General features: G+C 41.0%; 1 protein-coding gene across 3 annotated transcripts; it reads right to left on the bottom strand.

Moving 5' to 3' along the window:
- Window positions 1-12: 12 nt before the first annotated feature.
- Window positions 13-21,099, bottom strand: STOX1 (storkhead box 1). 3 transcript variants are annotated; one of them, XM_055721512.1, is made up of 5 exons: window positions 20,765-21,099; window positions 19,979-20,709; window positions 6,601-7,909; window positions 2,460-4,776; window positions 13-1,383 (listed from the first exon to the last, which is right to left on the bottom strand). In XM_055721512.1, the coding sequence occupies exons 3-5, from the start codon at window positions 6,731-6,733 to the stop codon at window positions 1,344-1,346; spliced, it is 2,490 nt and encodes an 829-aa protein (XP_055577487.1). In that variant the 5' UTR covers window positions 6,734-7,909; window positions 19,979-20,709; window positions 20,765-21,099; the 3' UTR covers window positions 13-1,343. The 3 variants fall into 3 exon arrangements, with proteins under 3 accessions (XP_055577487.1, XP_027672897.1, XP_055577488.1); XM_027817096.2 differs by having other exon boundaries at window positions 19,979-21,099; XM_055721513.1 differs by lacking the exons at window positions 19,979-20,709; window positions 20,765-21,099 and having other exon boundaries at window positions 6,601-15,997.
- Between the last annotated feature and the right edge of the window lie 512 nt (window positions 21,100-21,611).

Below are 21,611 nucleotides of genomic sequence, written 5' to 3' on the forward strand. Positions count from 1 at the left end.
CGTCCCCCGCACCCGCACGGCTCGTGGTGCGCCGCGCGCTTTCGCCGCGAGGCGTCCGCCATGGCGGGGGGGAGGGCCGCGCCTCAGTCCCCAGCTTCCCGCCAGGGCCGACGCTTGCCGTGCCGCCTTGGCGCGGTGAGACCCTGGGAGGAGTTTGTTAGCCCAGCGGAAACGCTGGCAGGCGGCGGCAGCGTGAGGCGCTGAGGGCGGGGAGCTACCGGAGCAGCCTGAGAGGGGGAGCCCCGGTACCGGCGTGACAGGAGCGGAGCGCGGCGGGCGGGAGAGAGCGCTGCGAGGCCCGGCCCCAGCCACCGCCTCTCCTTCCGCCTCCTCACAGCCAGAGGCACCTTCCCTGAAGTAAATTTTCTATGACTTTAACTACAGCTTTAGCCTCCTGTCTCCGCCACCCCTGGAGACAAGTTTTGGGCAGTGAAAGAGCCCGAGGCAGTCACAGCAGTGTGACCGAGCGCCTCAAAGATCTCAAAGGACCCCAAGCCTGTGGTGACTATTGGCATGAAACCAGTGCTCTGCTTTTAGCTATAGGAATAAATCAGAGTTAAAAAGTCAAAATCAGTCTTCTGAATTAAAAGCTGTAAAGTGATCCCGACGGCTGCCACACGTTGATTCCTTCAGACAAAGAGAGGGGCGGGCTGGAGCAGGGCGGGAGCCGGCCGGCCCGCGGTGGGGTCTCTCCATGCCCCTGACCCCTTACCTGTTGCCTCTTGCACGTTTTCATTTGCAAAGACCAAATCCTGCTTGCCAGGTATAAACACGCCAAGTAGATCTAGCTGAGATTTCTCCAGGACGCAGTGAGAGAACCTTGGGATTCAAGGAATTTTCGTAGCAACAAGGTGCGTGCTAATCTAGTTTATTTGCTTTGTGTTCTGACAGGGGAGGTGGAGCATGCAGTTATTTCTGTGGCACAAGTCGGAAACACTTCCAAGAATTACAGTGTAAAACAGTCCTGTCCAGCTGATACAGTTCCTATCAGAGCAGCACGTAGCCTTTCCAGGTTAATGGTGTGATCCGAACGAAGCATACCAGTTCTTATTTTTATTATCACAGGGGTGCAAAAACTAATCAAAGATGAAATCAACAGAAATACACATTAGCTCTCCAAAGCCTATGGTCAAAAGTTTTAACTAACAACTTTGATGTAGACACAGCCTCATGGATGTGACTTGATCGCATTTACAGTACGATTCCATTATTACAAAGGGAAAGTTTACAAAGCCTATTTAAAAAAATAATCAAATATTCACAACCAGAGTAAGCTAAGGCAAGGAATTTTCTTGTGAGCGTCCTTCCACTTTGTCCTCCTCTTTGCATTAGTATTTATGCTTTTAGAATTTGGCAGGAAGCTTCATCTTCCTTTCAGTCCACCTAAAATAACAGAATTATTAGACGTCAGGCCTCACATTCTCAATATAAACTGAGTTGGCTTAGCTTCTGATGGCACAGATGGCATTGACACAAACGATCAAAACGACCCTTTGAAATATGTTTTGCTAAAAAGCATCCAACAGATTTCAAATGTTCATGTCTGAGTAGTACATTAAATGCATGCTCGAAAGTGTGCAAAGCCAAAAGCTGCTTAAGGGGGAGGGAAAAAAAAAAGTCAGCAGAATTTCCTTAAAACTTGTAGTATGTGATTTGCTCCTTCATATATTAGCTTCTCAAGGTGACAATACATATCTAATGAGAACTCATGATTTAATTACACTTAAATACCAGTCATTTAAGATCTTAAGAATATGTGATGCTACTAAAAAAATTGATATGATCTTTCCCTCACAGTATTTTAACGTACATTCTTGCCAATTTAGTTAACAGTTTTGTAGGTCTTCTCGACATGCAACTGTGTAAAGAATTTTCATACAAAAAAAAAGTTTCATACCAATTTGTTTTACATTAAGGGATTTTTTTTCAAGTATAGTTACAGGTAAAATGTATCCTATGAAAGGAAGAAGAAGCTTCTAGCTCAGGTGATGTACACATTTTCCTGTCTGTTGTAGGCATGTTGGATGGTATTTTGTAATTTAAATTTTGATTGAACCCCTCTATAAAGCTTATTATAAAGACTTTTTATTCTTCGTCTACAACTGGGGAAACTAGGACTGTATCTGTAATGTCATATGGCAAGATCAACGTGAGCTGAACCTGCCTGGTAACAGGAGTTTATGTTTAACACTGAGCTTATCAATCAACATTTCTGCACTTGGCCATCTCCATCTGCAAGGCAGAGCTCATGCTATTTTCTTGCCTCATGAAGACAAATGCAAAATATAAGCAGCATTTGTAAAGCTGATTTTGGGGGAATGTTCATGTAAAGAGACATGAAAATTTTGTTGTTGGGGAGTGGGATTTATGATTTACAACAACATTTCTGCCTAAATCTGATTGTTAATTTGAATATCTAATAATCTAAACATCTAATATAGTTACATGTGTTTTCTTACCTTGGGGAGTCAATTCCACTGTCTCCTGTAATGCTGTGGTTTTCAGGCCCTTCTGAGTTCTGTCCTGATATCATAGTACATGCATCCTTCAAAAACAGACGTTTTTTTCCCAGAGGGTTGCTCAATTCTTTGGCCTGTGAGTGCAAAGCACAGCATGCCGCTACTTCTGTGTCATAGCTGAAGACCTGCAAAGCATCAGCATCTGAGTCAGCCTCATTAGTGTGGCAGAAATCTGCTACAGTTGAAGCCTTCGTACATTCAGCAAGGCTAGTTTCTTCTTCCTCTCTGTGACCTATTGCAAGAACCTGACTGCACAAACAACTTTCTTCTGTAAAATCTCTTGGATACTCTTTTGACCCATCTATTGATTCTGCAAAACTAGCACTTTCCTTACATCCATGCTCTCCAGAGTCATGTTTGTTTACAGTTGCGTTGTACTGGGCAGGGTAAGCGTTAGCCATATTACAGTTTTTTAGGGACATAGCTGTTCCCAGCTTTTGCACAGCTTTACTGCAGGCTCTTGTTTCTGAAAAAGCATGGCCAGGAGGCAGGTGACAAGGTTCATTGCTTTCAAAATTGTCATCCAGGTGTAATGAGTTACAGGTGTCACCATCATGTGCTTTTTGGTACAGAAGATGGCAGTTACCAGTAAATCCTTCACTTTCAAGCTTTATTGATCCAGAATGGCTGGCACAGTCGTATTTAAATACAAGTTCACTCTTTTTAACAGTCTTTTGTCTGTGTTTCACACCAATTGTTTTTACCGGGTTAATATTGGCTGTATAATTTGAAAGACTGACATTTTGAAATTCATTTGCTGTTTGGTCCAATAACTCACATGCAGTGTCAGCTTTGCACCTGCAATACTCATCTTTCAGATGTAACACAAATTTTGCATCTTCCTTGCACACATTGTTATCTTCAGTGTAGGAGCAAGGAGATTTTTTAACATCCCCAGGATTTTTTTTTACTCTTCTTCTTTCTATGTTTTCTTCAGAAATATTACTCTCCAGAAAGTATTTACTTTTATTATCTATTTGCAAAGTACTGCCTTGCAGGTAACTAAAGTTTTCACTTAAACTGTCTTTCTTTAGTTGGAGGGAAGACCTATTAGCATGGAGTAGCTTGTTTTGCTTAGCTTTCACAGCCTGTGTTTCAGTGGCCAGCTGTTCAGTTTCATAGTCAAAGGGTTTTGAGGAGTCCAAGGACTGCGGCCTTTGTAAAGCCCTTTCTTGCTTTCGAATCCGGGACTTCAGCTGACTGTTAATTGTACCTTTGTACCCTTTCACATAAAAGTTGCGTCTCCATGACATACCTTGAAAAGGGTTCTTAATTTGTCTTTTATATATGACACAGGATTCCATGGCTACATTGGATGACTGTTGGTTTCTGGTAGGCAGTGAAAGGTTCTCTTCCAGCTTCTCATTTTGGGATGTTAGCTCATGTATGTGAGATTTCCTGTTGCTTCTGCTAATCTGCTTCTCTTTCTTTGATTTGGTTTTCCTCGTGTGTTTTGCTGTTTTACTTTGTGTCTTTTGAATACAATCCTTTGAAAGATGGTTTTGCCTGACTACTGACACTTCAGCCAAGGTACCCTTACTGATATACTTTTTCTGCTCCTCAAACTTCTGCATAAATATTGTGTGTTTAATCAAATTATCAACTGTAAGGGCAGGGTTAATACGCTTGACAATTTCATGCTCAATATCACGTGGAATATTATCTAAATCATCTTCATCCCTGACTGGCCACTCCTTGGGAGGAAACTGGGCTGAAAAAGTCGAGTACTGCTTCTTATGTTTTTCTTTTTTTGAAGTGCTTCTCCAGAAAAGGCCAAAACCAAACCTTTTGCTTTTCAGTTTCTCTTTCACAGATGTCACCGATTTTATGGTGTCCCAGGAATGGTTTTCAGCAGATGTGGAAATGCCTTGAGTTTGAATTGAAAGGTTCAATTCACTGCAGCCTTTTTTACCTCCTCCATTAGGTTCATGGTTCATTGACTGCTGTTGTCTTTGTTCACAGAGCATACTCTGGTCAGGGAAACAATGGCAGGATCTGTAACGGGATACCGCAGGAATGTTTTCTTTCACTAGGTCTGCATAGCGCTCAGTGTTTACCAGGTAAGTGAGAGAAGGTGATGAACAGGAACAGCTGTCCTCCAGTGGGACCCTTCTATTGTCTTCTGTGGCATCATTTGTGATAAAGTATGTGTTGGGAGTCACAATGAAGTATCCTTCTCCCGTATGATAGATTTTCCTTTCTTTAATTAGAGTGCCAAGGATATTATATAAGATTTTGTGGGAGGGAACTGGAATGCCTACAACAAAGATACAGATGTTTCACATCAGGAATAAGTTTTCAAATAAAATGGGAGCTGGCCAAAAAATAACTTACATACAACAGATCTGGAAGCAACAGAACATGAAATACCCAAAGTATGTAGTTCACAGGATTCCAAAAGAAGTTTGAAACTGACCTGGCAGCTGGAGTTTGAGTAAGGCATACTCAATTTCAACATGAAAGTGTCCAGTATCACCTGACAAAACGCAGGATTTTCTTAATACATCACTACTCTGCTGAGCTCCAAAGCCTGCATGACATCTTGGGGCCAGCACAGGCTGCAGCCCTAAGGCAGGGAGAGCTCTTCTGGGCCAGCCAGATGAGGGCAGCACAGAAACATCATCCAAACGCGTGCTCTGGTAGGTGAAATCCTGCCGGCGTCTTACAGATCGGTAAAACTCAATCTTTAACTGCCGCGGCCATTCCTCACTGATGAGGCAAGTTACCCCTGAGGAAGAAGGTACAGGCTAGCTGTGTTTCTGGTTGTCACTACGGCACTGTTGTGATGGAGCTTAGGATGTTCTTGAAATAAACAAGGATGTTCTCTTTGTGTTTGTCAGGATATGGCATTCATGAGAGAGACCTTTCAGGTACAAACCAAACCATGTGCTGTTCAAAGCATTTCTCTTTTGGCAGGTTATTTAACAGTGCCTTTTATCACTCTCCCTGAAGCTTCTGGTGTAATTTTGTCAGATGACAGTTCCTTACCTCACTGGGACTAGTCTTGGCTACTGTTTTTCCCTTCAAGTGTCACAGTCCCAGAGTCTAGTGATCTGATCTACTGCCCCAGGCTTCTGCTGATCTCCTGCCTAAAGGAATGAAAACTTCCAGCAAGGAGAAAACACAGCAAGAAATACACTTTCTCCCTACAAACTTTGGGAGTGCCACTTCTGGCTGACCTAGAAATGCTATCTTGTGGTTGTCTCAGCGCATGTATGAACTGTATCACGTTCCTGGTAGGATTCTGGGCCAGTTTATGGGGTTGCATCAAAGTTTTGCCCAGCAGTGAAAATGCCTACCAGATCAACCTGTAACATTTTCAGAGCTGTAAGATTAAGAAGACTCAAAAAAAGGAAGCTCAGTATCAAACAAAGCGATTTCCTGCAGAGGGCCCTAATAAGCCTTTACAAAGTCTCACATGCACACAGACACACACATTTCAATATTGCACATCTAAGGGAAACAGAACGTTTTTCAGATTGAAAAGAAAACACAGCATTTAAGGGAAGTGGCTGCTACCCCATCAGAAGAGAAGGATTACAGCCCATTTAGTGTAAGTAATTTGCTTTCAGGAAGGAAGGGGATGGGATTTGACCAATGAACCTGAATTTGAGGCCAGTTGTATTTTTTAATAGCAAACATCAGATGTAGACTTCTATCCAGTCCCTTTGCTGTCAAAGTCAGCTATTTGCCTGTCTCTTAAAGGAGGGCTCAATTTTTTTTTGTGATCTGACACAGTCTATTTTATGCTGTTCCCTATCTGGCACCTAAATACCTCATATCCATGCTTTCCCACCCTCTGAAAGGGCATACTCTCCAACATGCTACTGCACTCAATTCCCTCTTATTCTGAAGATTTAATAAAATCTGTAAAAAGCATTACAGTCAAGGCAATGTTAGCAACACTCACAAACTGATAAGGAATATGCACATTCGTATATTCTACCAGTTGCCTGTTAATTTACATTCTTTCATATTGCCAGCTTTGCCTGTAAACATTCAGTGATCACTTGCCCAATACCAGAACCTCAAGCTTGATGATACAGTCACTTTTTAAAGGAGGGAGAAGTAAATACATTACCTGGATAGTTTTTCACTAACTGCTCCATTAAAGTTTCCTGTGTGACCATCGCATGATCTGCATTCATGTCTGATATGGTACGGCATATTCCTTCTGCCAGAGGAATAGAGTGTGACTGTGAGAGGGGATTCATGAGAACAGGGATTCACATCACCTGAAGACCAGGGGGGAAAGAAAAAGAAAAGAAAAAAAAAAGATTGTTTGAATGGAATAGTGTTTTGCTGTGACAGTTTTTCACTGAAAAGATCTTGTGTTGCCTTGGAACAAGCACCTTATCCTCAGCTAATTTTCTTTGGCAAATTACTTGGAAATATTTCTCAGAGAAGGGAAATTGCACTAGCACTTTTCAAGTGCCTTTGTAATAAAGGAAACAGAAGGTTACCTTAAGCACATTAGTTTGTTTGGTATTAAATTCCAGCTTAAACCATCATTTAGCTTAATAAACAGGGAGCTGAGACGAAAGTTATGTCTGATGACTGCTGACTTTTTAGATGACTGTTTACATATGAAACCATGCAGAACCTGTTTTTCTCCAAGCAGTTAATGGAAAAGGTCAACATCAAATAATCTAGGTACAATGTCTTTTCACTGAGTCTCAGAATGCAGGGGAGGGGAGGAAAGACCAGCAACAAACTTTGTCCCTTGTCTAGCACATAAATTTAAATAGAAATGGTAAAAATTCCATTTTTAGACTGGGCTTTAGAACTAGAGATTATCTACTAGACTGGGCAGAGGGCAAAAACTCTTGTTACAACTGCATGCATTTTTTAGGCTACCATCACCATCTCCCCTGGTGAGAGATATTAACATTGTCCCTGTTATGCATGATGAAAATAGAAGCTCAGAGGGGCTGAGAGTGTGGTCCAGGTTCCTCAGTAACTCTACAGCCCCAGGCCAGGGGGCTGAAAAGGGTCTTAGTCCTTCACCTCAACTCCTCCATCCATAAAACACAAAAATAAACACTGCTCTCTCTCCCCTTTCCAAGACAGCAAGACCAGTAAGAGGAAGCCCAGCAAGTACTTCTGACGTGGTACCAGTGAATGATGTAGGAAAACCTGAAATAAGTATTTTCCCTGAAAGTGGATGACAAAGCAGGGACTCACCTGAGGTCTCTGCGTGCGTACAATAAGACAATGACCGCATACACCTTCTCAGAGAAAAAAAAACTTTCTTCTTTCTTTTTGCTTAGACTGATCGTCTGTTCCCACTGCCTGGTGGTATTCTGTGCTTCCTTGTTCTGTGTAGCGCAGAAAGCCCCTGGGTATCCTCAGTGCCAGAGCAGGCAGAAGGCAGCTGGGACTCCTGGTTACTTCACAAGGCAAAACCTAGTGTTAAATGCTAACAGTAATTTTCCCCCAAGTAAGAAGTGACATTTTAGATTATGTGATATTCACGTTTAACTAAACTGCAATTGGATAATCTGTTGGATGACTCTGTAACCTGATATTTATCCTTTAGGTTGAAAACTGCAATACAAACATTTATCTGAGTGAATGAATTAAGCAACAGCACTTTGAAGAGCTTAAATTGCTCTTGACCTTTGTTTTACAACTCCTGCTATGTTCAACAAAAAGCACTCAGAAAAAAAATCCTGGCATACAGTTTCCTCAGTGATGTTGCTAGGATACTCCTTGCAGGTGCAGAAACCATTGCAAGCTTTCTTTTTGTATGGGAAAAGACCATCAGCATTTAGTAATAACTCTTGCAAACAGTTTGCTGTCTAAAGTCTCTGCTGTGCCACTACCAGTTTTACCATTTACTCCTGCAGAGCACCAAACTGCTAAGGAGTAAACCACCAAGAATAATCAAAATGTTTTAATTATCTTTGTTATTATCATTATTCTCTTGCTATCATTGTCTGCATCTGTCTCGCAACCTCAAATCCCATGTCTCCATTTGGGGAAGGCCCTTTCAGAATAACATTTTAAGCAAAGCATTAAGCAAAAGCTAGCTTGATCCTGAAGGGAAAAAAACCAACAACACTAAAACACAAATCTGTTTAAAATTATCATTGCAGATAATAATGCCAGAGTGTGTGCATGCTAACAACATGAATATTAGATACCATTCCCTCCTGACTTTGAAATAAAATCTGAAATAGTGAAAGCAAGAATTAGATCATTGGCAACCTTGATAAGCAATGTGGGAAAAAGCCCAGGCAGCACCCTACAGGTGTCTATCCATTTCTTATTAAAAATTTTTTTATTTACATGCCATAGCTAAATAACTGATGCAGTTGTGCTTTGGATGTTCTCCTAATTTTGATAGAAATACATAAAAGCTGCATCCCTTAGATTTGCACAGGGAGCAGTCTTAAGGATTTCTGCAAACTGTCTTATAGGCCTGATGCAAAATCACCAAGATGCTGTGCTTGTTAAAGCTCTTCGGTATCTGTCCCTTAACAGCTCAAAAAAGACTGCAAAATCCTCTGCCTCCTTCCCTATTCTACGTAAATTGTCTGATGAGAATCATCTTCCTGGTTTCCTCATAGTTTTTAGGAAGGACTTGTTTATGCCTGTGTGCAGGGTACCTGTCAGAAGTCATGGAACTCCAGCTAATCCTCTTGATTGTTTAAATACAGCACAGTTCCCATTTCACACTCTGCAGCTCTTGCGGAATCATATTTACCAATGCCAATCTAGGCAGCTTGCCAGTACTCATGTATTATTATCCCCAATGCCAATCTAGGCATCTTGCCAGTACTCCTGTATTATTATCCTTCAGTTTGGTTTACCTATCTATTCAAACTGCTCATTACCTGGACACCTGAAACCCCAGAATACCCTTTTGGAGCACCTGTCAGTCACAGTGTGGGGAAGTCATCTGTAATGTGAGCATCAGATAATAAAACAGCGCACAGTAAAGCCTCTGGGTATTCTTGACTAGTACAAAGTGATTTCTTGTTCCATCTCTGTAATGTGAACTTTATCATTTTTCACTGAGTTGTTTAACAATTGCAGAATTTTTGCATCTTCTGGCTCCAAGAAAAATCACATACAATAAAAGTTTTGCCCAGGTAAAAATCTGGCTAGTTCTGGGGAAGTGAACAGAGGCATTTTATTACAATAGCACTCCATTTACTTCTTAAAAGTTTGGGTAATCACTTTATATAACAATAAAGGGTTAACAATAAATTAATTCCAGGGAAGAAAAACACAAATGCAAACCAAGAATAAACTCCCTTATATGATTCCACTTAAATCTGTAGAGACAGAGAAGACACAGCATGTGGAAACAAGATTCACTTTTCTGTTTTGTAGATGGAAAGATCTATCTTGGAATTGCTTTTTATGCTTATTAAGCTGAACATAGAAAAGATCCCACAGGTCCTGTGGCTCTTTGCATGAGAGCCCTAGCACATTTGATGTACTTCACTTTTTGCAGAAATGCACCAGGAAAGCCATATGGCAGTAGTTGTGCTAGTACTGCAAGGCTTCTGCTTTCTATAGACTCGAGCACATCGTGTTGGCATTTTATAGCAAAAATTACATTTTATAATTACGGATGAAACATTTTAAGGAACAAAAAGTTAACAAGATCATTGTAACAAGTTGGGAACTGTAGCAAAACACTTTTTGAACATTAATGAAGATTTTATGAGATGTTTCCTTGCTAAAGAATGAATATGCTATGTAGCTTACAAATACAGAATTAAGATCATTAAAACATTTTCAGTTTTAAGTATATAACAGGGAAGCTTTATTTTGGCACAAATATTGCATACTAGATCCTGTTTTCAGGAACATCCTTTTACTAAAGCAAAGAGTAAACAGTTCAATTGCGTTAAAACTGTCAAATCTCGTAACATGTTTAAATCTGATACTGAAACAAAAGCTGTCAGGAACAGCAGACGGTATCTTTCTGTTGTTTATTTTGTACAGCACTCAAAGAGAGAAATGAAACAATTAAGTGTCAGTGAAGGTCACTGACACTTCTTCAGTTAACATTAAAGAAGAAGCTACAAACACACCAACATGTCAGATTTCTGTCCCTACTGATTCCTGCCAGAACAGACACTTCCAGATCAGGACAATTAGGCAAATAATGTCCTCCGTTTGAACTCAGTTGCTGGTTTTGGTCGGGTTTTTTTGTTTGTCTGGGTTTTCTTGGCTTTTGGGTGGTTTTGTTTGTTTTGTTGGTTTTTTTTACAAACAGAGGATGATGCCATGCAACTTGTAAAAAAATAAACCCCAACAAAACCCACTTTTTCTGCCTTCCCAACAATATCCAAAAGTCTAGTCCCAACTGCAAGTGTTATGAACTTCTAGAAATATGACCTGTAAAGGCTTTTTGATGTTCCTAGCCAAGAGCCATTAAATCCTTACTCTAATCTTAGGGCTCTCTTTTCTTTCATTAGCAATAAAAAAACCCATCACAGGCAGATATGGTAAAAACAAAGCAAGATTCAAGAAGAAAGGCAAGAGCTCTCTTCTGCAATCTCGGTTCAAGCCCCCAGATAGGAACAAGTTACACAGCAGACACCGGCACGTTCAGTGTGGTAGTTTTCCTTAAGCCAAGCACAGTGGGAAAGTTTTTACCATTTACTGATCTTCAGAGAGATCAACCTTTTCAACACTTAGTGAGGGCACTGACTTGTCCACTTGAATGCTCCACGTACATCTTGGGAGGAGGTTTCAAGCTCCAAAGATCCTGACTGAACACATGAGCAAGCACGCAGCAGACTGTTTAAAAGAAAAGAGCACTTCTGTTTGCTTGAAGATTAGCAGGCAAGATGTCCAGTGGAGATCTGTGTTTCACCTCCAATGGCTGGCAAAGCAGCCAACAAGCAAAAACATACAAACACACCTGCCTTGGGGCATTCCTGCTGCTCACTGCATAGCTGGCAGAGAAATTGAACTATAAGCAAAAGCACTCAAGATAATTTTTTTTCACATACTTTTAGCATGCTGATAGCTTTTAAGTCAATTCACATATGGCACTGAACATAACCAGCACAGCTGAGAGCAAGGAATATCATCTTTAGTCATTGCAGCATTCAGTGTCAGGCTTGATTATGAAAGACAAATTGATTCAAAAGCTTCATTGCAGGGAAATGAAAAGAACACAAAATGAAACAGTCCCAGGCAAGTTGCAAAACTGTCAATGACTAGCCCATGGAGCCAAACAACAGAACAAGAATAAACAAGTCACAGGCAACATCTCTGGCACCTTTCACTGTCTGCAGGTGCTGCCATCCACCGCTACTGGAATTCGACACAAGTATGTCTTTTCCACTTGGCCTGGTCCAAAAAAGTCACTTCACAACCCTGGCATTTCTCCACTGAAACAGACCTGCCTTTTCCTTGCTCCTGGCCTTGTCCTCTCTTCTGCAATAAATCTCAGACCATCCAAACAACTCTTTAATGTCAAACCTTTGTTCTAAGCAGAAAGCGTTACTGGGTGTCAGTTAGGTACTTACCTATACAGCAAAAGGCTTATATAAAACCATCATGCAGTTGTGTGTTCCTGTGCCTGTTCAGCTAAAGGTCAGCTCCAACGGCTGCAATATTCCCAGGGCTGACTTCTCTGCCTGGAAATGTGCTGTCACACAAAAGGCAGTCACAGAAAGTACACAATATAAAGCTACAGTTATGGGAGTAAGATATACCTGTGGTCATGCCTCTCCTCCCCAGAATGGACCAAAATTCACCTCTTCGCACACTCCTTAGCTTCAGCTCACATTTACCCCAGCCACGGAAAGTCATGTGCTAGTCTTTCAGAGGAACACCACCCACAGAGCTATTCAAAAGAAAACATAGCCCCCTGCAGAGGGTTTCCAGTAAACCATGAATCAGAGGACACATGACAGCTATTATGTCCAACTCACTCCCAGGCAACACTTAGCTAAATCCCACCCACCACAGAGGCAGCTGTCAGAGAGCTTGGCGAGCTGCAGCTTCCCTCAGACCCAGACCCTGGCTTGCAGCGTGGACAGGAACCACCACCACACATTGAGGTGGACTGAAGCAAGCCTCAGATCCTGTTTCAGGACATATCTCACTGCAAGGAGTTTTTTTTCATTCAGCTGAGAACAAAGTTTTGATGGTATATGGGCAACTTCACACCTGCCTGAGCAGCTCGTGATGTTGATGGATGTGCACTGCCACTTTTCCCTCCACTGTCCCTAAATGGATGTTCAACTTTAAAGATGTTCCCTATGCTAGAAAATAAATTTCTGCACCCTTTCATTGGGCTGGAATTTAAGGCATGTGGAAAAAGAAAACAAAAGCAACAACAAAAAAGTTTAGAAATTAAAAGCAGCATCCTTACCACCACAAGAGGTCTCAGAGGAGTTTGGATACTGCAGACTAAAAAGCACCTAGCTTGGACTTGAGGACGTTACCCTGCAGTTCCCATATCTTTCTGCATGGGTTTGGCGCTATTAAACACGCTTTTCATGTTTCAGTTCATCTAAATTTCATCCAAAAGGAAGTGATAGAGGATAAACAGAACAACTGAGCACCTCCACTGTATCACAGAAGAGTCAAAAGCCAGTTTAGCAGAGCCCTTATTGTGAAAACACTGGGTTGTTGGATGTCACAGACTGAGGTGCGGCCTCCAATGGAAATGATATATATGCAGGTGCCTGCAGAATGTTGAAAAATGTAGGAGAATTATTGCAGGGGGAAAAGTAAATGATGCAGTCCATGAAGTACCTAAGCAAGTGATCTGAATGACAGGCTAGGATTGCTGAATATTTTCTTGGGAACAAGGGAAATATATCATCATTTCAATGGACTTTGCAACCTTGGAAACTCAGCATATAACTGGCCATAGCCCACAAAAGAGAAATCCAGTATCTGGGGGAAAAAAAAATTGCTAAAAGACAAAAAAAAAAAAGCGCAATTTTTTTTTTATTATTTTTTTTAGAAAAGCAGAATAAAGTTCACAGAGGTTCAGTTTATTTCAGTTTTTCAAACAGACAGCGTTTCAGCTTTCAAAACAGACTGAGTTTGCTAAACAAACAGCAATTGCAGTTTCAGTTGTTTCATTGCTCAAAGATCTTTCTGCTTCAGTACAAATCAGGCTGCTTACAGGGAAGCTGTGCACCACCACCAGTGAATGGAACATGAATCACTGCTGATGCATCAGTATAAGATAAAGTATACTAGGGGAAAAAAAAATGTTTCACATCATATATTAATTATTCCTAAGGGTTTCACTGTATTCTCACCAATGAGGGTGGTTTGTTAGCAGTTTGAGTCACGTTAATGACACACACTACTAGCATCTCTTTACTTCAGTTCTCTCAGGAGTGTTTTTATAAAATAGTAAGGAATTAGCAGAGTGACTCTGGATAGATGCTGTTTTAGAAATGCAGATATCTACATATCTCTGATCTGTTGTTTTAAAAAAAACCCAAAACAGATACCAAGAAAAATCTTGTGCAAGTACCACAGCAATTTTACCAGGTTAAAGAAAACCGTGCTGTCACCAGCCTCAGCTTCTCTGTATACATTCGTGCTTCATTCAGCAAATTTTTAACTCATGGTTGTATAACCAAAAGATCACTAAAGCTCTCTAAGTATGAAACAAGAAACAAAGTTGTCTGAACAAAGCCACTCACCTCTTTCTGCTGATACTTTTAATCAATTCTTATTTGGTATTGAATGAAAGCAAGCCTTTTAACAAGGCTCCTCAGTATTGAAGAGGCTTATATTACTCAAACAGCAATGAAGGCCAAGAGTGTCCTTGGCTGTATTGATAGGAGCAGAGCCAGTAGATCAAAGAAAATTATTATCCACCTCTACATGGTGCTTGTTAAAACTAAATCTAGTTTGGGGCTCCTCATATACAAAAGACATCTATAAATGGGAGCAAGTTCAACAGAGGGCCACCAAGGTGGTCAGAGCTGGAACACTTGTCCTGTGAGCCAAGGCTGAGGGAACAGGTCTTTTGAACCTGGAGAAGAAATAGCTTTGGGGAGACCTGACAGCAGCCCCTTAGGAAGATGGGGCCAGGCTCTGCACAGCAGTGTGTGGTGAGAGGATGAGAGGTTAACAGCCATCAGCTGGAACAGGAGACGTTCAGACTGGCTGTAAGGAAAACCTTTTTGCCTTTAAGGACAGGACAGCAGTGGAACAGGTTGTCCGTAGTGGTTGTGCAGTCTTCAGTATTGGGGAGTTTCCAAGATATGACTGAAAAAAGCCCAGAGCAACCTGGTCTGACCCCATAGCTGACCCTGCTTTGAGTAGGATGTAGGATAGGCTCCCAGGAATAAGAGTAGTTCTGTCATCTGGTTTAGTTGGATGCAGGTACTTGTGCCTCCCACAGCCACTCTCACCCCCCACATTGACCACCTTGCTTTCCGTAACCCAATGCAATGGCCCTTTTGACCTCCACCAGCTGTGGAAGTTTTCTTGGGTTACACCAAATTAAAGAAAAAAGGTTACACTTATATCATGTTAATAAGACCATACAAAACAGTGTCCATATGGTAAAAGGACTGGGTTTCTTTTCAATATTCAAATAAATAGCTACTGGTTTTGTAACATTTTTTTCATAACTGAATTCTGCCTGTACAGGCTTGTTGTTAGAACTAGTGCTCTCCACAGTGATGGAGTGGACATGTCCTAAAGCAGTAAAGAAAAGCTAAAGCTAGCCTTGAAGTTTCTGATTTTGAAATCATATCAATCACCATAGCGGAAGCACTACTAATTAATGCAATTTAGTTAATTAACTTCATCATATTAACACAAACTGTTGTCTTTTCTGACTGACACAGAGAAAAAAATTAGCCCTGTTCAAATTACCCTCATCTGAAAAGAGTATTAAGGCAGTTAAGACCTGCTGTTCAGGATTCAGGGTGCAAGAATTCAAAACACTGAGGATAGCACAGCTTAGCCCGTTTTCTTCAATTTTGTTTTCTCACTCAAAAGACAGAAGCAAGAGCTTCTTCTGCCGAAAATCTTTAGCACTAAGAAATACACAATACATACCAAATTCTTCACAACTGATCTTGTTAGAGGTTATTTTAAGAAAAATTCAGAGGAAACTAAAGTGAATGGAGCTTATTATAAAAAAATTATACACTCCCGTTCAGTGGTACTTGTTAAGCAGTGGGACTAGACAAGACTTGCTGAGACAGTGAAAAAATTTGCATGCACACACACTTGCGGACGGACTACACCTTTCATGTAATTCCATCCAAGCAGATCTGGTAAACGCATCAGGTTTTTGAAGAATGTTACAGTACTTTGTACCTTGCTGCTGTGAGTTCAGTCAGTAGTTTGAATATAGCATTTGGGTTTAGTGCAATACATATTCAACTGAGAAAAGGCTTTTATAATACAGGATTAATGCCTTAGAAAGAATTTGATATGGAAATTAATGAAACATGCAGGGATATCACCTCACCTGAAATCAGTGGCAAGGGCTGAATGCCAGAATTAGGTGCTAAACGTTACATAGCCATTTGCATAGAGAGAATTAAATCATAAGCAAATAATAGCAAGGTAGATAAAAAGTTGTCCTTCAAGGAGTGCACAAATGTTTTCTTCCTTTTTTCCTCCTGAAAATGTATCAACAGAGTCACCACTGGATCAACTGTGATAACCAGGAAAACCCAATTACAACAGAATATGCAAGTTAGTAAGTTCAGAATCAGATACCTTACTGAAAATAACTTTAAAAGTAATGTTTGAGAGTAAACCAGTTTTTTAAAAACTCATTTAAACCCTTCTTCATGTTCTGGCAGCCTATACACAGCAGTGCAAAATAAAGCACCATATTAGGTCATCCACTCTTTTCAGGCCTGAGGAAAACAAAAAGGAAAGAACTCTTAAATAATCCTGAGCAGTCCAGTATGAAGTATGACCACATACTGTGAGTTACACTTCACAGAAGCCAGCACCATTGAAGTACAAAATTATTCTCCTTTGACTTGCAAACCTAGATCCCTGTTTGTGAGGCAGGATGAAAGACACTGGAAGAAAGGGACTCCAAAAGAAAGGAATCCCATGAAGCACATCCCCAGCCTCTTGCTGAGCTGCCATCCTCATTAAGATTGTGTGTTCCTGTGTGTCATTACAGAGTGCCTGACAAACAACATCCACTCCAGAGTAGGCAAAACTACCTTTTGTAGGCAAAACAGGAATCGGCTACTCAGAAGGCCATAATTTCATCTGTAGCTTCACTAAACACAGAGCGCAACGATGCTGATACTGACATTAATTGTTGCGAACAAATTTAAATTATTCAAATGAAAATAAATCTGTCCTAAAAACTTGTCAGGTCCATTTTGGAAGAGAATTTGACGCTCATTTTAAGCAAGGTTGAGAATTGCTAAGAAATTGAGAATACTCAAGTTCTCAGTTATAGATGGACTCCAGGTGTACCAGTTCCACAGGTGGCACTTCAGAACTGTTGCTGAAAGCTGGCACAAACATGCAGAGAAGCTCAGCATGTGTAGGACCTCCACAGTGATGCTACTCATGCCTGCATAGCCATGTGTCAGCACTGCAGAGGTCACTAAATAAGTGATTTATTATAAAAATAACTTTATTAATAAACAAACACTTTGGACTCATCACACAGGAACAAACATAGCTCCCCAAAATGCCCTCACCTCCTTTGGAAGGTAATTACAGCCCATAAATACAACAGAAGTTTTACTCCTTACTCCACAAGCTGTTGCTGAACATTTTTCAGGAGATGCAATTCCACCCCTCTCCTATCACAGGGATTCTGTCTGAATATCATATTAGCATTAGTCCCCCCACTCCCAATCAAGGAGCTTCAGAGACCATCTCCGCCCATTTTTTAGCTCCTTTTCAGTGCTCCTCCTTAAATTCTGGGAGACTCACACAAGAGAAAGATGTGAGGAGCTGAACCTATCAGATTACTCCACCAAATGCACAAACAACAAGAACACAAAACAAATCCTTGTCTCATCTCATTCCAGTTTGGTCAATACCTCCAGCAAAAAAGGATAAAACTGAACACTCCACAGAAAAGCGTACTGTCCTTTCAATGCCACTCTTCAATAGAATATTTTCCAAGTGAGATAAATTTCCAGCCTGCAGTACGGACTTAAAGGCTCGGCAGAGCCCAAAAAACAGAGTGCTCATTGAGAGAGGTGATCACATTACGTGACCACAGAAAAGGCAAAGTCTGCATGCCAGTCCCAGCCTCAGCCTAACTGGAAAGTGCAGGGCTTTCCTAGCTTCCCTGGTGAATAATTTGTAGCCCTGCAACAGAGAAGCTGAATCCAGCCTCTAAAGGCTAAGCAACCTTAGGAACCACATAAAGGGAGTCACAAAAAGGGAGTCAGGCAGTTCAGGCACATGCTAAACACTGCTGTCGAGAGAAGGCAGGCTGGGATAACAGAAACGAGCTGGTTATGATCAAGGACAACAAGCAAGCAGCTACTGAGATGCATTCTCCTGGACTGTCGCCTCAGTTTTTCTCTTCAAAGGCTCTGGAGGACAGTGCCCTCAAACTGAGTATTTCCAACTGTATCTAATCTCAGTTCAGAGTCCCCTACTCCTCTCCCAGCACCCACCCTGCATGCATTCCCTGGGGCTGTACAGGAAAGGTGGAAGAGAGCAGTTTGCCCCTCGTTTGGTGAATAATTGACTGAGTAACTCAGCTGGGCACTGGAGATGGTCCCACAGAGAGAGATGTTAGCATTTTGACAGAGACTGCTCAGTTATCAGATAAAAAGCTTTTTTTAAACTAGCCCCTACTTTACCCTCTGAGGGAGATTTTAATTGTCATGATTTTCCCTTCCTCTTCTACTCCACCTCGCCAAGGGGAATGTAACAGCTCCTACACAGTCCTGGGTGTACCATGCAAACCAGAGCTGGGATCCCTATCAGAAGGGAAGAGGGAGACATTTTGGATTTTAACTGGGAATAAATACAGCAGGACAGTTTGTGATTCTTTATAAGCTTTTGGGACTGTATTTTCCCTTCATTTGATTAATCTTCCAGTGCCTGATATCAGTCAAGGTGTAGTCTAATCTGTAAAGTCAGGATGTCCAACTCCCCAGTGTTTCTTTAGGACAAACCTCATTTGAACTGCTGGGATAAAGAGTAACACCAAAATCTGTGGGACCACAGTGTCTTCTGAGGATGAGCAATAGCCAGGAAAGCTCCTTGAGATATAGCATTGAGGAGGACTTCTGAGTGCTGAGGGCTTTAAAATCAGCATGCAACAGAGACTGGAGCATGCCAAGACAGTAGTATAATTCTTCACTGAAATGCGACTTGGCAAAATCAGTGCTCAGTGCTGCATACCCATTGCTTCCCACTTGCTGTCCAGTGAACAAGTGGTTGTGGATTCAAAAGGTAAAAACTCAATATGGTTAGCTGATTTTTCTCACGAGTCTGAAAACGCAGTCTTGACGCTTTTCATGTGCTGCAGCCAAGGACAAAGATGCTGCAGGACAAGTGATTCCCACCACTGATGCCTGGTGCCCCCAGATATCTGTGAAAATTCACCAAACACTGCTGGAGTTTGCAGACACTGCTGTTGCTATGTGCTACAGGAAGTGCTTCCTAAGAACCACTTAGGACACTGCTTGGTTCCCAACATCCCAGCCTTTAGTCACAAAGCATGAGAAATCCAAGTGGCTTGAATTTCACGTTTTTGCAAACAGTAATATGAGAGCAGGTAGAAAAAAAAAAAAAAAAGAAAAAAGCAGTCAAATCTCTCTCTACATAAAGACAGCAAATGGGATACCAATTTCTTCATTTTAAAATATTAATTCCTTTAAAAAACAAACCCCATGAAACTCTTGTCCCTTGCATTTGTCTAACATCACTTGCTCTTCTAGAGCAAAATACACAAAAGGAATGGGAAAAAAAGTCTTCCAGAGCAGAAAACGGTCATTCTGATGACTGATGGAAAAGAATGTACAGAATACATAAATTTTAACCACAAAATTACCTTTAAAGACACTCAGATTGTCAATTTGTTTCAGTTAAGCTTTCAGAAATGGAAGTAAAACCATGAAAACAGCGCTGTAACATCAATTGTCTGAAAAAGTGAAATTCACAAAGAGAAGATTTTCAAAGTCATTCGATTAAAGAAACTGAGAGAACTCTTGTTAGAAACCCCTTTGGGTGTTACTGCTGCAAGAGACAAGATGACAGGGGAAATTACCTAATTCTTTTACCAAAGTAATTTACATTTGGATTCAACCAGCCACACTATGCATCAGAAAAGAGGTTATTGGGAAGCAAGGAGATAAAAAGCAAAGGAATCAAGGACTGTCTCTAAATCATCCCCCGGAGACCCACAAGTAACATAGCAATATTCACCAGTGATACAGAATGTAACTATAGTAAGAGAGAACCATTCCCAACACTCCTAGAGATTACTGCTTTTTACATGGAGACCAGCAAGCAAAACACTGTTCTTTATAACACCTCACCTGCATTAAGAGTTGAGATGTCAGCAGGCTACTTGTGATTAAGGAAGATGAACTCACACTGCAGGAGATGTTACCCCTCTATTAAATCTACCAGACTGCCTGAGAAATGAGACTGCAGAGAGATCAATTTTCTAGTCAGAAAATGGGTCTGCAACAGGGAGTGGCTGTTCTATACAAATTATTGGGCAAGAAGGGTAAATACCAGAATTAAATTAAAAAATAAATTTAAAAACCAGTATGTGATTTAAGCTAAAGCCAGTGTTAAGCATAAGGAGTTAAGCTAGCCAAGGACAACACGTGCTAGATAACAGAAATTTCCCTGTTAAAAATTTTGAAACAGAACATCAGATTTCCTCAAGTCTTCCAAAAGTTGTCAAATTTCTTGCTTAAAGAAAGAATTCAAAACTGCACGTTCACTTGAAGAACTGCTAGTTAGCTTCAACAAAAAGCTTTTGTGATCTAATTATATCCAGTTCAGCCTGACATAAAAAGTACTTGTAACTTAAATTATAATTCATCCCCGGACAGAGAGGATTACAGAGCTACACTCTCAAACTCTCAAATAATGACAGCTATGAAAATCCCTACTAACCTTTGGAAATCCAACTGAAAACAGATTTGTTTGTATGTTACCAAGTACCTAGAAGTTACTATGAGGTTGAACAGCTGTACATCCTCACTTCAGCATCTTCTACTCGATCTGATCTTTGTTAGCAGCATTCCTGGTTTGGCTGCTAATGCTTTCAGTCCTTTAGTTTTGGGAAAGTTAAAACACAAACGGTTCACATCAAAAAGTGAAAGCAGACATCTGAGCTGACACAGAGCAAGGGCTGCACTGCTCACTTACCTGTGTTGTGCTCGGTAATTAGAACTTGGTAGCTCCTCTATTCACCTTCAACACAGAGGAATCCTGATTAACCCTGCCAAAACCACACAGAAAATTGCAAGAACTACAGAAGTGTCACAGAATTGTCTTCTCCCGCTAATGGTTGGTCAGAAAAGAGCAGCCTTCCAGGATGCTCTGTAGGATGAACCAATACAAGCCCCACAGGACCAAAGGTAAAACTCAAGGAAAAAGAAGATTCAAGGATTAATGACCCCAGCATACCAAAGTCTGCCCCCTCCCAGGAACTGATTTCCTGAAGAAGACCAATGCCTCAAGTGAAAACTGAAGAGCTGTGAGGCGGCAGTCAATACCGGGAGCAGACATTTAATCTGCTCTGCTTATGAACCACAATTATCATTCTGGCTGGTGTATTCTGCAATGCAATCACTATCATTTCAGAGGACTTTCTGTGGCAGCCTTGCATTAAGAGCACTTGATAATCCAGTGAGTATATGTTTATGTATAGACTGAGCCCCTGATTGGAGCTTCATTAGACTGCAGAGGTCACTAGCACAATTAGTTGAATATGAACCAATTGCAGGTATCAAATAGAAACAACGGCTAAATAACCACCAGTACAATCTAGTTAAAAATACTAAAAAAAATTCCCTCAAGCTTGTTTTGTCATTGTTGTTACTGCTGCCAGATCTGACAGCATGCTCTCTGTGTATCCCATGGAAGTTAATAGATTAAATTCAAGTGATGAGGGGAAACAAGACAGTGCTGCAATGTCATCTTCTGCAAAAT

The sequence above is a fragment of the Falco cherrug genome, chromosome 9 (genome assembly GCF_023634085.1).
Source record: "Falco cherrug isolate bFalChe1 chromosome 9, bFalChe1.pri, whole genome shotgun sequence".
NCBI lineage: Eukaryota > Metazoa > Chordata > Aves > Falconiformes > Falconidae > Falco > Falco cherrug.